The following is a 12,500-nucleotide window of genomic DNA, read 5'->3' as shown; positions in this document are numbered from 1 at the left end:
AAGTGGCTGCAAGTCTCTGCTGCATGCATTTCATTCTGCAGGTTGGCGCGGTGTATTCCACATTGGCCAGCAGTGTTACATAATTCTCATAAAAATTTCATTTCCATTTCACATGCACACATAACATAAACCCCTGAATCCTCTGAATGTATTTTCCCTCACTTTAGTCTTATACTGTAAATATATCTGCTGCATAGAACAAAACAGAATTGAATAGAATAGAATAGAATAGAATAGAATAGAATAGAATAGAATAGAATAGAATAGAATAGAATAGAATAGAATAATATTCATATTACGTGCATGTGCAATGTGTTTCATCACACCCCAAAGATGCTGGTGGACACGAAGTACTGCACTGCATCCGGCTGCAGCATTTAGAGCCCACTCATCCGCTCTTCTTGTTCAGTCCCCACTGTGCTTTACGCTGCCCAGGACCTCCATGTATATCTGTTGTGTCTGCCAAAAACAAATCCTTTCATTCCAATGTAAATAGCTGTTGATACCCCATGTGTATCAGCCTGGCCGCTGTTCGGGTGGCATAATGCCTGGCAAGGTTGGTAGCTGCAGCATTCATGTGGTTGGATAGACACTAGGGCTGTAACGATACACTCAACACACGATTCGATTCGTATCACGATTTATGACCTACGGTTTGATACACCCCACGATTAGCCAACAATATAAAATAAAATAATGAATAAAAATTGCGATAGTTTATAGGTAGAACAAGCTACAAGAGGCTGCTAATCATTTTTAAAAGTTAAATAAAATAATGATAATGATTTGAAGCATGGAAGCAGTATCACGTATCACGATACTGCCTTCTTGTATCACGATACAGTATCGTAACCCTGTGTATCACGATTTCTCGGTTCGATACAATATCGTTACAGCCCTAATAGACACATAGTCAGAACTGTGGCACTCTTTGAGTGGGGATATAACTGGGGCACCCGTGCCCTGGTGGTTAGAGAGTTGGTATTTCAAGCTAGGGGTTGCAGGTTCGAATCCCACCTGACCTCTCCCTACATCTCCATCCATGGCTGAAGTGCCCCTAAGCAATACAAGGCACGTAATCCCACATTGCTCCAGGCACTGTAACCAACACCCTGAAAAATAATAGTTGTAAGTCGCTTTGAATACAATGAAAGCGTCAGCTAAGTGCAATGTAATGTAATGTAAAAGTCAACTGGAATCTTTGTGTGGGGAAAATCAATGGGGGCTCTGTCACTGCTGCCCCAAAGAAGGTTGGAAGAGACCTGTGTGTCATGTCTGATGACTAGTGGTGTCAACAATGATCGATTCGGCGATGCAATCCAATGCGGGGCATGGACGATCCAGAATCGATCCGGCAAGTTCCAGAATCGATCCGGCAATTTCTTTAAGTTTCAATTACTTCCATGGATATTTCTGGAGCAAATTAATGTTAAAATTAAATAAAAGCACTTCAAAACATTGCAAGACTGATACAGACTGATACAGAAAACAGCCAATAAATTGTTGCTCAGCATCTGGATACTTGTATTGCCGCATCATGACTGATTAAACATTTGCTTTGCTTTCAGTAGAAATGTAATGCATTGCAATGCATTGTAGAATTGAATCGGATCGTATCGGATCGGATCGCATAGAATCGAATCGAATCGAAACCTCCTGAAACCTCCCATAATCGAATCGGACCGTGAGGGCAGTGCCGATCCACACCACTACTGATGACCATCTAATAATCTAAGATTTTTGCTATGTTCTATATTATATGTCCTCCTTGTAAGTTGCAAATACTTGTTTGTAAGGAAAGGCAAACTTAGTCAAACTTGCTACAACAGTTACTCAGACCCTTCAGAGTACTACTGAGTGCCTGTGTGTGTGTGTGTGTGTGTGTGTGTGTGTGTGTGTGTGTGTGTGTGTGTGTGTGTGTGTGTGTGTGTGTGTGTGTGTGTGTGTGTGTGTGTGTGTGTGTGTGTGTGTGTGTGTGTGTGAAAGAGTGAGTGTGAGAGAGAGAGAGAGAGAGAGAGAGAGAGAGAGAGAGAGAGAGAGAAAGAGAGAGAGAAAGAGAGAGAGAGGTAGAGGGAGAGGGGGAGAGAGAGGGAGCGAGAGAGAGAGCGTGAGAGAACAAGAGAAAGGTGTCAATTTTCCCTTAATGATTCACTGTGCCTGGCATGGTGGAGTATTCTAGTCTATTCTAAGGCCCACATTGACATCACTTCCTGTAATTATCACCTGAGCATTCCATTCCGTACTTTAGGAAGGTCATTATCTAGGCTCCTGCGTGCGTGACCTCCGTGTTGCCATGGAGACCTGCAGGTGACTCAGAGCTCGATGATGACACTAATGGCCAACACCATTACCAATAACATCCCCAAAGCACACTCTCTCTCTCTCTCTCTCTCTCTCTCTCTCTCTCTCTCTCTCTCTCTCTCTCTCTCTCTCTCTCTCTCTCTCTCTCTCTCTCTCTCTCTCTCTCTCTCTCTCTCTCTCTCTCTCTCTCTCTCTCTCCTTCCTCCACCTTCTCTGCATTGTTACAATTTGTATGTTGTATCTCTCTTTCTCTCTCACCCCCCTCCCCATCATCATCATCATCATCATCATCATCATCATCATCATCATCATCGTCTTTCTGATCTAACCATCTGGGTGACTCACTCACTCCTCCTCCTCTTCCTCCTCCTCCTCATAATAGTCATCATCAACATCATCATCATCATTACCATCACGGTCACCATCACCACCATCATCATCAACATCATTATCGTTACTGCTATCACCATCGCCATCACCACCAACATCATCAAGATCATCATCATTACTGCTATCACCATCGCCATCACCACCATCATCATCAACATCATCATTACTATCACCATAACCATCACCATCACCATCATCAACATCATCATCATCATCATCATCATCATCATCGCCATTACCACCATCATAATCATCATCATCATCATCATTGCTACCACCATCGCCATCATCATCATTATTATCACCACCATCATCACCATCATCATTACTATCACCACCATCATAATCAACATCCTCATCATCATCATTACTATCACCTTCGCCATCACCACCATCATCATCATCATCATCATCATTACCATCACCATCGCCATCACCACCATCATCATCATCATCATCAACAACATCATCATCATCATCATCGCCATCACCACCATCATAATCAACATCATCATCATCATCATTGCTACCACCATCGCCATCACCACCATCATCATCATCATCATAATCATCATCATCATCATTACCATCACCATCGCCATCACCACCATCATCATCATCACCATCGCCATCACCACCACCATCCTCATCATCATCAACAACATCATCATCATCATCATCATCATCGCCATCACCACCATCATAATCAACATCATCATCATCATCATTGCTACCACCATCGCCATCACCACCATCATCATCATCATCATCATCATCATCATCATCATCATCATCATCATCATCACCATCACCTCCACCATCACCATCATCAACATCAATATCATCATCATCATCACTGCTATCACCATCATCATCATCTTCATCAACAACAACAATAACAACATGTGTTTAATATATGTATAACATTCATTATGTCTAACTGTTTAAATCACACTTGAGATTTTCTTTTACTTCAGACATAGAAAACTTTTACTTTTATGTTTCGACAGCATAACCAGAGAGAGTATAGAGAGAGAGGTTCCATTGGCCCATTGTTTCCGGGTTCTATTATTGCAAGGGGGAGGGGGGGGGATCCCCCTTTAGGCAGACCTAGGCAGACCTAAGGACTGTTCTATTCAATGGTAGGTGTATTATGACACGCCCCTTTAGGCAGACCGGAACTTGGTCATGTTAGGTGCCCATAGCAACCTATTTCATTGGCATATCTCTATATACTTAAAGAATCTCTGGTATAACTTCCGGCATAACAACATCAGCTGATTTGCACGTCAAACATCCCAGTGACCATCTGATGAAGACGGAAGTCATACCATCGAAACATATCAGGTAAACAATGAAACTTTTACATGTTTGAAGTAAAAGAAAATCTCAAGTGTGAATAACAACATGTGCTTCCTCCTCCGTTATCCATTCTTCTATAAACGTCTAAGTCTCACAGACACAATCTAAGCCAATTAGTGTAGTGTCGTAGTGAGATCGCCAAGGCCCTTCCTCTTCTTCTTCCTCATCCTCCACCTCATCCTCATCATCCTCTACCGATTCCTTCCACAGGCAGCCAATTAGGTGAAGACAGTTGACAGTGAATGTCCAAAATACAAGCCCAAAATGTCCATTTTCAAATGTGGATGTGTGGAGGTAAAAAGGGGTAACACTTTAGAACAGTGGTTCTCAACCTTTTTTGAACCAAGGCCCCCTTGGTTACATCACAAGCCTCCCAAAGCCCCCTTCAACTCATCATAAGCCTGACAACGCCACCCTTAGTGTTAAAAAATTACATGGACTAATGCCTCCCAATGGCAACTGTTACACCTTTTCACCCCTTTTCACCTCCACACATCCACATTTGAAAATGGACATTTTGGGCTTGTATTTTGGACATTAGTTTGGGACTGCTTTAAATTAAGGCACAAATCAATCTTCCATCTTCCGATGACTCCCCTCCGATGACTGACTCACTCACTCACTCTCTCTCTCTCTCTCTCTCTCTCTCTCTCTGTCTCTGTCTCTGTCTCTGTCTCTGTCTCTCTGTCTCTGTCTCTCCGTCTCTCTCTCTCTCTCTCTCTCTCTCTCTCTCTCTCTCTCTCTCTCTCTCTCTCTCTCTCTCTCTCTCTCTCTCTCTCTCTCTCTCTCTCTGCACCAGATAGTGATAAACAGGAGCGTGGAGGATACTTTACTGTTTCTATTGAGTGCTCTACTCGAAGAGCAGCACTCTGCCATGGACGTCATCATTATAAACATCATTGATCCTCAAGCATTTGTTCTGGAGGCGCTGGCGTGACTGAACTCAAATGAAACACATCAAACAGAATACACATGCAAACACACTGTGTGTTTGTGTCCACATGTAGATTCACACTCACGCACGCATGCACGCACGCATGCACGCACGCATGCACGCACGCACGCACGCACGCACGCACGCACACAAAAGGCACACAGACATGTGAATGTCAACTCTAGGCCATCTGACTCACTAATCAATAGAGTTCCATCGTTAATAAGAATGTCTAACTTCCCTCTACATCTCTCACACACACACGAACGCACGCACACACACACACACACACTCATAGTGCTCCAACCTACCCACCTATACCTACCCACCAATACCTACCCACACATACAGTTCACATACACACGCACAGGCACACACACACACACACACGCGCGCCCACACACACACACACACACACACACACACACACACACACACACACACACACACACACACACACACACACACACACACACACACACACACACACACCGCGCGCACACACACACACACACACACACACACACACACACACACACACACACACACACACACACACACACACACACACACACACACACACACACACACGCGCGCGCGCGCGCGCACACACACACACACACAAACAACTACCTCTTTAGATAGCTTGAAGTAGGCCTACATCACTCGCTTTTGAAATTCCTTTACACAATTGGGAAAGGTGTGTCTGTGTGTGACTAGTGTGTGTTTGCTTTTGTGTTTGTGCTTCTGTGTGCGTGTGTGCGTGCGTATGTGTGTTGTATATTTGGTGTCTGACTATTGGTTTGAAGTTCCTGGTACTGGATGACTCACCGTCAGCCGTTTGCCATTGAAGGTGAAGCTAAAATCGGATTTCGGCTCATTCAGACATCCGGCATCCCACGCCTGGTCTGATGATTTTCACTCATTATATAGACAGCCAGAGTGGGGCTGATGGTGCCATAATAAAATAATACGTGTGTGTGCGCGTGCGTGCGTGCGTGCGTGCTTGCTTGCTTGCTTGCTTGCTTGCTTGTGTGTGTGTGTGCACACCAAAAATGTTATAAGATTTCAAATACGACCGTGAGGACTCCATTCCCGAGAACTTCCAAAAAGACATATCTGTCTGAAGCAATTTAGTGTAAATGCACATTTAAATCAATCTTGGTCACATAAGTATTTGCCTCATTATCTACTCCACATAGCCCATAAACAAATTACATTACCCAACCTTTTCCTAATTCAACCTGATTCCCATCTTCCAACTTAAAGTCCATGAAATGACTTTAAATAGTTAGCCTAGATAACCCTATATGCCTCGAGACTGCAAGCCCTTAAGATAAAGACTTCTTTCATTGCCATTATACTACATTTGCCTGTACAGATTCTCTCGGCTGACTGATTTGGCCAGATTAAGATGGCCTTCGGGCTCCTAGGCTACAGGTTGCTGTCGGAAGGCACATTTTGCGATAGATTTGTGATAAATGTCATAATTACAAGATAGGAACACGTCTACCAAGTGTGTTTAGCATGACAGATGCATTTTTCCAATATTGCATCTTGTCACAATTTTGTCATTTATCACTTTTGGTCAATCAGGGGCCCCCTGGCAGGTGGGGGCCCCTAGGCTGCTGCCATGTCTAGCCTGTGCGTTAATCCGGCCCTGCCTGCCTGGTTTGTCTAATCTATTGGCCGTGCTCAGGGCAAAATCTTATGAAAGCCCACACCTCCACTGCATACAATGTAATGGGTACCCAATTCTGGTGCCTCTCTCTGCCTGGGCCTGGCACAACTGACCCCTTTGTTTTCCTCCTGTCGGCAGGCCTGACTCCAGGTATCCCTTAAGGAGTCCCATGGGAAAATGGCTAGTCAGTCTGTCTGTGTATCTCTCCTGATCTGAGCCAATGCAGGTCAATGGATCTAAAGATTAGTGGGTGGGACATATGATGAATTTAGGTAAATTGGGCCACTTTTTTTGCACATAACCGAGTGGCCCAAAGTGGACCAATTTACCTCTGCAGACTGACCTAAGTGAGTCTGGATCCTGACCGCTGCTGACTATTAAAGGTAATCTGTTCAATGCCAAAGCATGCGTCAGCCAGGGGGATGCAGAGGAACATTACTGTAGCTTGATGCCCCATATGAAATGATTCCAACAGACAAGCCAACATGAACGAAATCATTATTTATCATGCCATCCAGTTAGCGTTGCACAGTGAGTTCAGTTGGATGTTTTCTTTGTCGGTTTTTTTTTTGCCAATTTGGGTTTGTTTCGTTTATGTCTAAATTTGAACTGGCAACTGACTGACAGTCACAAAAATATGAAAAGCAAGACTAGGCACATCTGTCTCGACCTTCAAGAAGCTAGTAAAGACTCCTCTCTTTCCTGACCTTACTGTGTGTGCGCGTGTGTGTGTGTTTGCGTCCAGCAACTCTTCAAAATGTCATCAAAATCCATTCATAACTTTTTGAGTTATCCTGCTGACAAACAAAGAAACAGACAAACAAACAAACCAATGCGACTGGAAACATAACCTCCTTTGCAGAGGTAAAAAATTAAATCGAAGTATGTAATTCATTGCAATGTAACATAGAATTCAACCCACCTTCCCTCACCATTGACCCATGAAGTTGCTCACGATAAAAACATCTGCTAAACGCAATGCTAAACAAGAAATGTACTCAACAAACAAACAAAACAACACGACCGACAACATGGCCTCCTTGGTGGAGATAAACATGATTACATTACTTTTTTTAAAATGTATGTCACATACCTATGCAAAAGTATGTAATTTATTGCAATGAAATAGAATTCTTCAACCCACCTTCCCCCACCATGGAGACCCCCACGGACATGTCCATGAACTTGCTCTTGATAAAAAAAACATCTGCTAAATTCAATGCTAAACTAGAAATGCACTCAGACAACAACAAACAACAAACAAACAACCCAACGCGAACGAAAACATGACCTAACCTCCTTGGTGGACTTAAAAATTATTTAAAATGTTTTAAAAAATATGCATGGTACATACTTATGCAAAAGTATGTAATTCATTGCAATGAAATAAAGTTCTTCAACCCACCTTCCCCGACCATGGAGACCCCCACGGACATGCCCATAAACTTGAAATGCATTCAGAGACGAACAAACAAACGCGACCGAAAACTTAACCTCCTTGGTGGAGGTAAAAATGATTTAAAAATGTGAAAAAATATGCATGTTACATACATTACTTATGTAAAGACTATGTAAATTATTTCAATGAAATATGTAGAATTCCTCAACCCACCTTCCCCCACCATGGAGACCCCCACGGACATGCACATGAACTTGCTCTTGATAAAAACATCTGCTCGCGCTAAGCCCCCACATTTGGGCTTTCAGTACATGCCCATGGGGACCCCGCTTTGAGTCCGGCCGGGGTCATTTCCCAGCCCTACCCCATCTCTCTCTCCCAATCATTTCCTGTCTTCTCTCATACTGTCCTGTTGTAATAAAGGCCAAAATGGCCAAAAAAATCTGCTAAATGCAATGCAATTAAATATAGTAATGCAGCAGAATCAAACCCTTCTTCTCTCATCATGATAAAAATGCAATGTAATTAATAGAAATATAAAATAGAATTCAACCCACCTTCCCCGACCATGGAGACCCCGACGGACATGCCCATGAACTTGCTCTTGGTCCACACGTGGGCGTTGACACACATCTTCCTCTCCACGCACTCGCAGTAGAACCCCGACACCGGCGGGTGGTGCGACACCTGCTCCGCCACGAAACGCACCCGGTAGGCGTCGTTCATCGCCATCGACGACGAAGACGACGACACGGAAACCCTGTCGTCGTCGTGGTGACAACCAGTGGCGGATCGTCGCCTGTGCGGCGACAGGGGTGGTGGAATAAGGCCCGAAGAGGAAGAGGACTCCCTGCTGCTGGTGCTGGAGGTGGGGGGCCCGAGGGAGGGGGGCCCTAGGGAGTGCGCGTGAGTTCTGAGGGGCCTTACGCGGTCGCGTGGTACGGCCCAGGAGCAGTGGAAGGTCTCGCCCAGCGCGGGGTTGTAGGGCTTCTTGGCGACGGCGCCGCGCCGGCCCTCGTGGAAGGCCGTCAGGTAGTACTCCACGAAGCGCACCATGCGCTCCTCGGGGGTGGTCGCCGCGGTGATGGCCAGGAACAGGTCCGGGTGGGCCATGAAGTTGGCGTACATCTCCAGCAGCGAGCGCTTCTCCAGGATGAACGTGGGCAGCACCACCTGCAGGCAGGAAGAGGTAGTGCATGTTTAGTGACTGCATGGCAAGGAGGTGCTGTGGTCCACCGAGTGAGTGAATGAGTGAGTATGCGAGCGAGCGAGCATTCGTGCGTCTGAATGAGTCAGTATGAGTGAGTGAGTGAGTGAGCGAGCGAGTGTGCGTGCGTGCGTGCGTATGCGTGTCTGTGTGTGTGAGAGAGAGAGAGAGAGAGAAAGAGAGATAGAGAGATAGAGAGAGAAAGAGAGATTGTTTGTTTGTGTTTGTGTGTGTGTGTGTGTGTGTGTGTGTGTGTGTGAGTCTATGTTTATGTATGTGTATGTCTGTGTGTGTGCGTGTGGGTTAGTACCCGTGTGAGGTCCATGCCCAGTTTGAGTTGCGAGAGGAGGTGCAGTATGATGTGTGTGTGTGTGTGTGTGTGTGTGTGTGTGTGTGTGTGTGTGTGTGTGTGTGTGTGTGTGTGTGTGTGTGTGTGTGTGTGTTTCTGTACCCGTGTGAGGTCCATGCCCAGTTTGAGTTGTGAGAGGAGGTGCAGTATGATGCGTGAGTGTGTGTGTCCGTGCGTGTGTGTGTGTGTGTGTGTGTGTGTGTGTGTGTGTGTGTGTGTGTGTGTGTGTGTGTGTGTGTGCATGCGTGCGTGCTGATACCCGTGTGAGGTCCATGCCCAGTTTGAGTTGTGAGAGGAGGTGCAGTATGATGCTCCGTGTGTGTGTGTGTGTGTGTGTGTGTGTGTGTGTGTTAGGGGTGGTACGGTTCACAAATGTCACGGTTCGGTCCATATCACGGTTTCAAGGTCACGGTTTTCGGTTTTGTACGGTTCTGTTTTTTTTTTTTAAATAAAATGTATTATATACAAATTAGAATGAAAATGTAAGCTTATCATGGGTATGTTGAATTTGACTTCATTTAACCCAACTGAAAGAGGAAAGATATCAATGATTTTAACATGCTTCCATTTATTTCACAAAAAGGGAGAACTAAGTCCTAACTTTTAAGTTGACAAATATTCAAATATTACATGCTATAACACATTTGACGTGTAAAAATAAAACAGCTACACTCCTGTAGGCAGTGGGACCATTAGGTCAGTGCAGTATGACTATTTTGGTTAATGACACACTGAGAACGAATTGGACTTTTATTTTGATACCGCTTTCTGCGAGTTTTGCGTTTATTAATCAGTTGCTTCCTATCATGAAACTGCCGGCCGTGAGAAGCATAGAAGTAAAATCAGAAGTCAAATTAAATTTTAAGTGAACAAGTGATAGGGTTATGTTATGTTAAAATGTGAAAGTTAAGGTAACAAATAATTTTAAAAGATCGTTTTTTTAGAAGTGTATGCACAAGAATGTTTCACAAAACTCCTGTGAAGCTGAGCCTTTTAAAACAGTCAAATTTTATTTTTGTTATAGTGTTAAACATTAATGTTAACTAGGCAACAGCACAAAGTCCCCTTCCGTCCGTCAGAGTTTAACTGGCTACATATAATTAGGCCTACAGTTGATTGCAGTTAAGGACAGCGCAGTGAATCTGATGGATATGTTCAATGATCTCGCATTTGCCGTCCGGAATCCCCATTCAATGCCACGTGGATATAGCCTACTAGGCTACTGTAACGTAAGTAATAGTCTACTATGTTCTGCTAATCTGTCATTGTTTGTAAATTCATGTTCATTTAATTTAAAATGGTCAGCATAAAGGCTGGGAACAATCACTTGCGCTAACGTGGAGAGAGAGGGGGGACAGGGTGACGCTGCTGACCGACCTGCACTTGCTTGTAGGCTACTGTAGCCTAGTCAGCTGGCGCATGCTGTTACATTATGCCTTTCAGTTGGCTGATAGAAATCAGTCTTTCCACACTCAATATCCTACGTAGTCTTTGTGTTTTATGCTTGTAAAAGTAGTAGGATTTTAATAGCGTCGTCCGCCGGTGGTCACTTTTTTTTTTTTTTGAAACCGTGGGCACCGTGCGGTTGCGCACTACCCCGTTCCGTGACATGCAAACCGTACATGCAAACCGTGTGTGTGTGTGTCTGTGTCTGCGTGTACCATGCCTAGTGAGTGTGTGTGTGTCTCTGTGTGTGTGTCTCTGTGTGTGTGTGCAGTGATGGGCAGTAGCTTCGCTACAAGCTACAAGCTACTAGTTTAACTACATTCCCCAGTAGCTTGGTCGTAGCGTCACTACTTTATGTATCGAGTAACTTCCCTGTAGTTAAGCTATCTTTTGTCTCAAGTAGCGACGTAGCTTCCACAAAAGCTACATTTTGTTGCTTGAAGAAAAAAAAATGACTCTCTTTCCCGAGATCTAGGCAGTCACACAGGGGTTCCAAGACCCACCTGCAGGGTTGCCAGATGAGGCTGATGATTTCCAGGCAAAAAATGCTCAAAACCCGGCTAGAAGCACAAAATCCCAAAATTCTATTGATTTCTATGGCAAAAATTGGGCGGGTTTTTCTGCTAAATGCGATTTCTACCCGCACACGGTCATCCTAACCAGCCCAATTGGGCGGGAAACAGCCCAATCTGGCAACACTGCCCACCTGCATGAAATGAAGTCAGAGGTGGTACTTGTAACTTTGTTCCATGCTACTTTTTAACAAGTCGCCTTAGCAGAAAACCGACTGTTTTTCCCTTGCTAGGCCTACGTTCTATATTATGTAAGTTAACCGCAAGTAGCGGCAGTTCTCAATTGCGATGCGATGTGCACATAGTAACGCGAGCTCATGTAAGGTAGGCCTATACGAAGGAAAAATGTTAGTGAATTGTGGGGGTGGGCACGCCAGGGAGTGCCCCACACTGTCCCTCAAAAACATATCCATGTCCCCCCTTGGACTTGGGGTCGCCCTAGGCCTGTGTCCTATAATGATATTTAAAACACACAATAAAGTTTTGTTTAATGAAGGTAGGCCTATCTGTTATTTTAAATCAAGCTGACAATATGTCGGGAAAATGTAGCTTCTGGTGTAGTGAACTACATTTCCACATTTTTGAAGCTTTAGCTCACTACATTTCTGATGGTGGTAGCTTTAGTGTAGTGAAGCTTATTTTATGGTTGAGTAGCTGATAGCTTAGCTCACTACATTTTACAAGTAGCTTGCCCAACACTGTGTGTGTGTGTGTGTGTGTGTGTGTGTGTGTGTGTGTGTGTGTGTGTGTGTGTGTGTGTGTGTGTGTGTGTGTGTGTCTGTGTCTGTGTCTGTGTCTGCGTGTGCGTGTGCGTGTGTGTGTGTGTGAGTGACCAAGTGTGTGTGTCCGTACCCGTGTG

At 44.5% G+C, this 12,500-nt stretch overlaps 1 protein-coding gene across 2 annotated transcripts in view; it reads right to left on the bottom strand.

Moving 5' to 3' along the window:
- LOC134436684 (oxysterol-binding protein-related protein 10-like) overlaps positions 1-12,500 on the bottom strand; it is a 168,810-nt gene that overhangs the window by 6,686 nt on the left and 149,624 nt on the right. For both annotated transcript variants that reach the window (XM_063186011.1, XM_063186012.1), the window contains exon 9: positions 8,625-9,240. In XM_063186011.1, the coding sequence (XP_063042081.1) occupies positions 8,625-9,240 (616 nt within the window). The remainder of the gene's footprint in view (positions 1-8,624; positions 9,241-12,500) is intronic.

Source organism: Engraulis encrasicolus, chromosome 20, assembly GCF_034702125.1.
Source record: "Engraulis encrasicolus isolate BLACKSEA-1 chromosome 20, IST_EnEncr_1.0, whole genome shotgun sequence".
Taxonomy (NCBI): Eukaryota; Metazoa; Chordata; class Actinopteri; order Clupeiformes; family Engraulidae; genus Engraulis; species Engraulis encrasicolus.
Note: the sequence above shows the minus strand (reverse complement) of the source record. Positions and strands in the feature narration are given on the sequence as shown.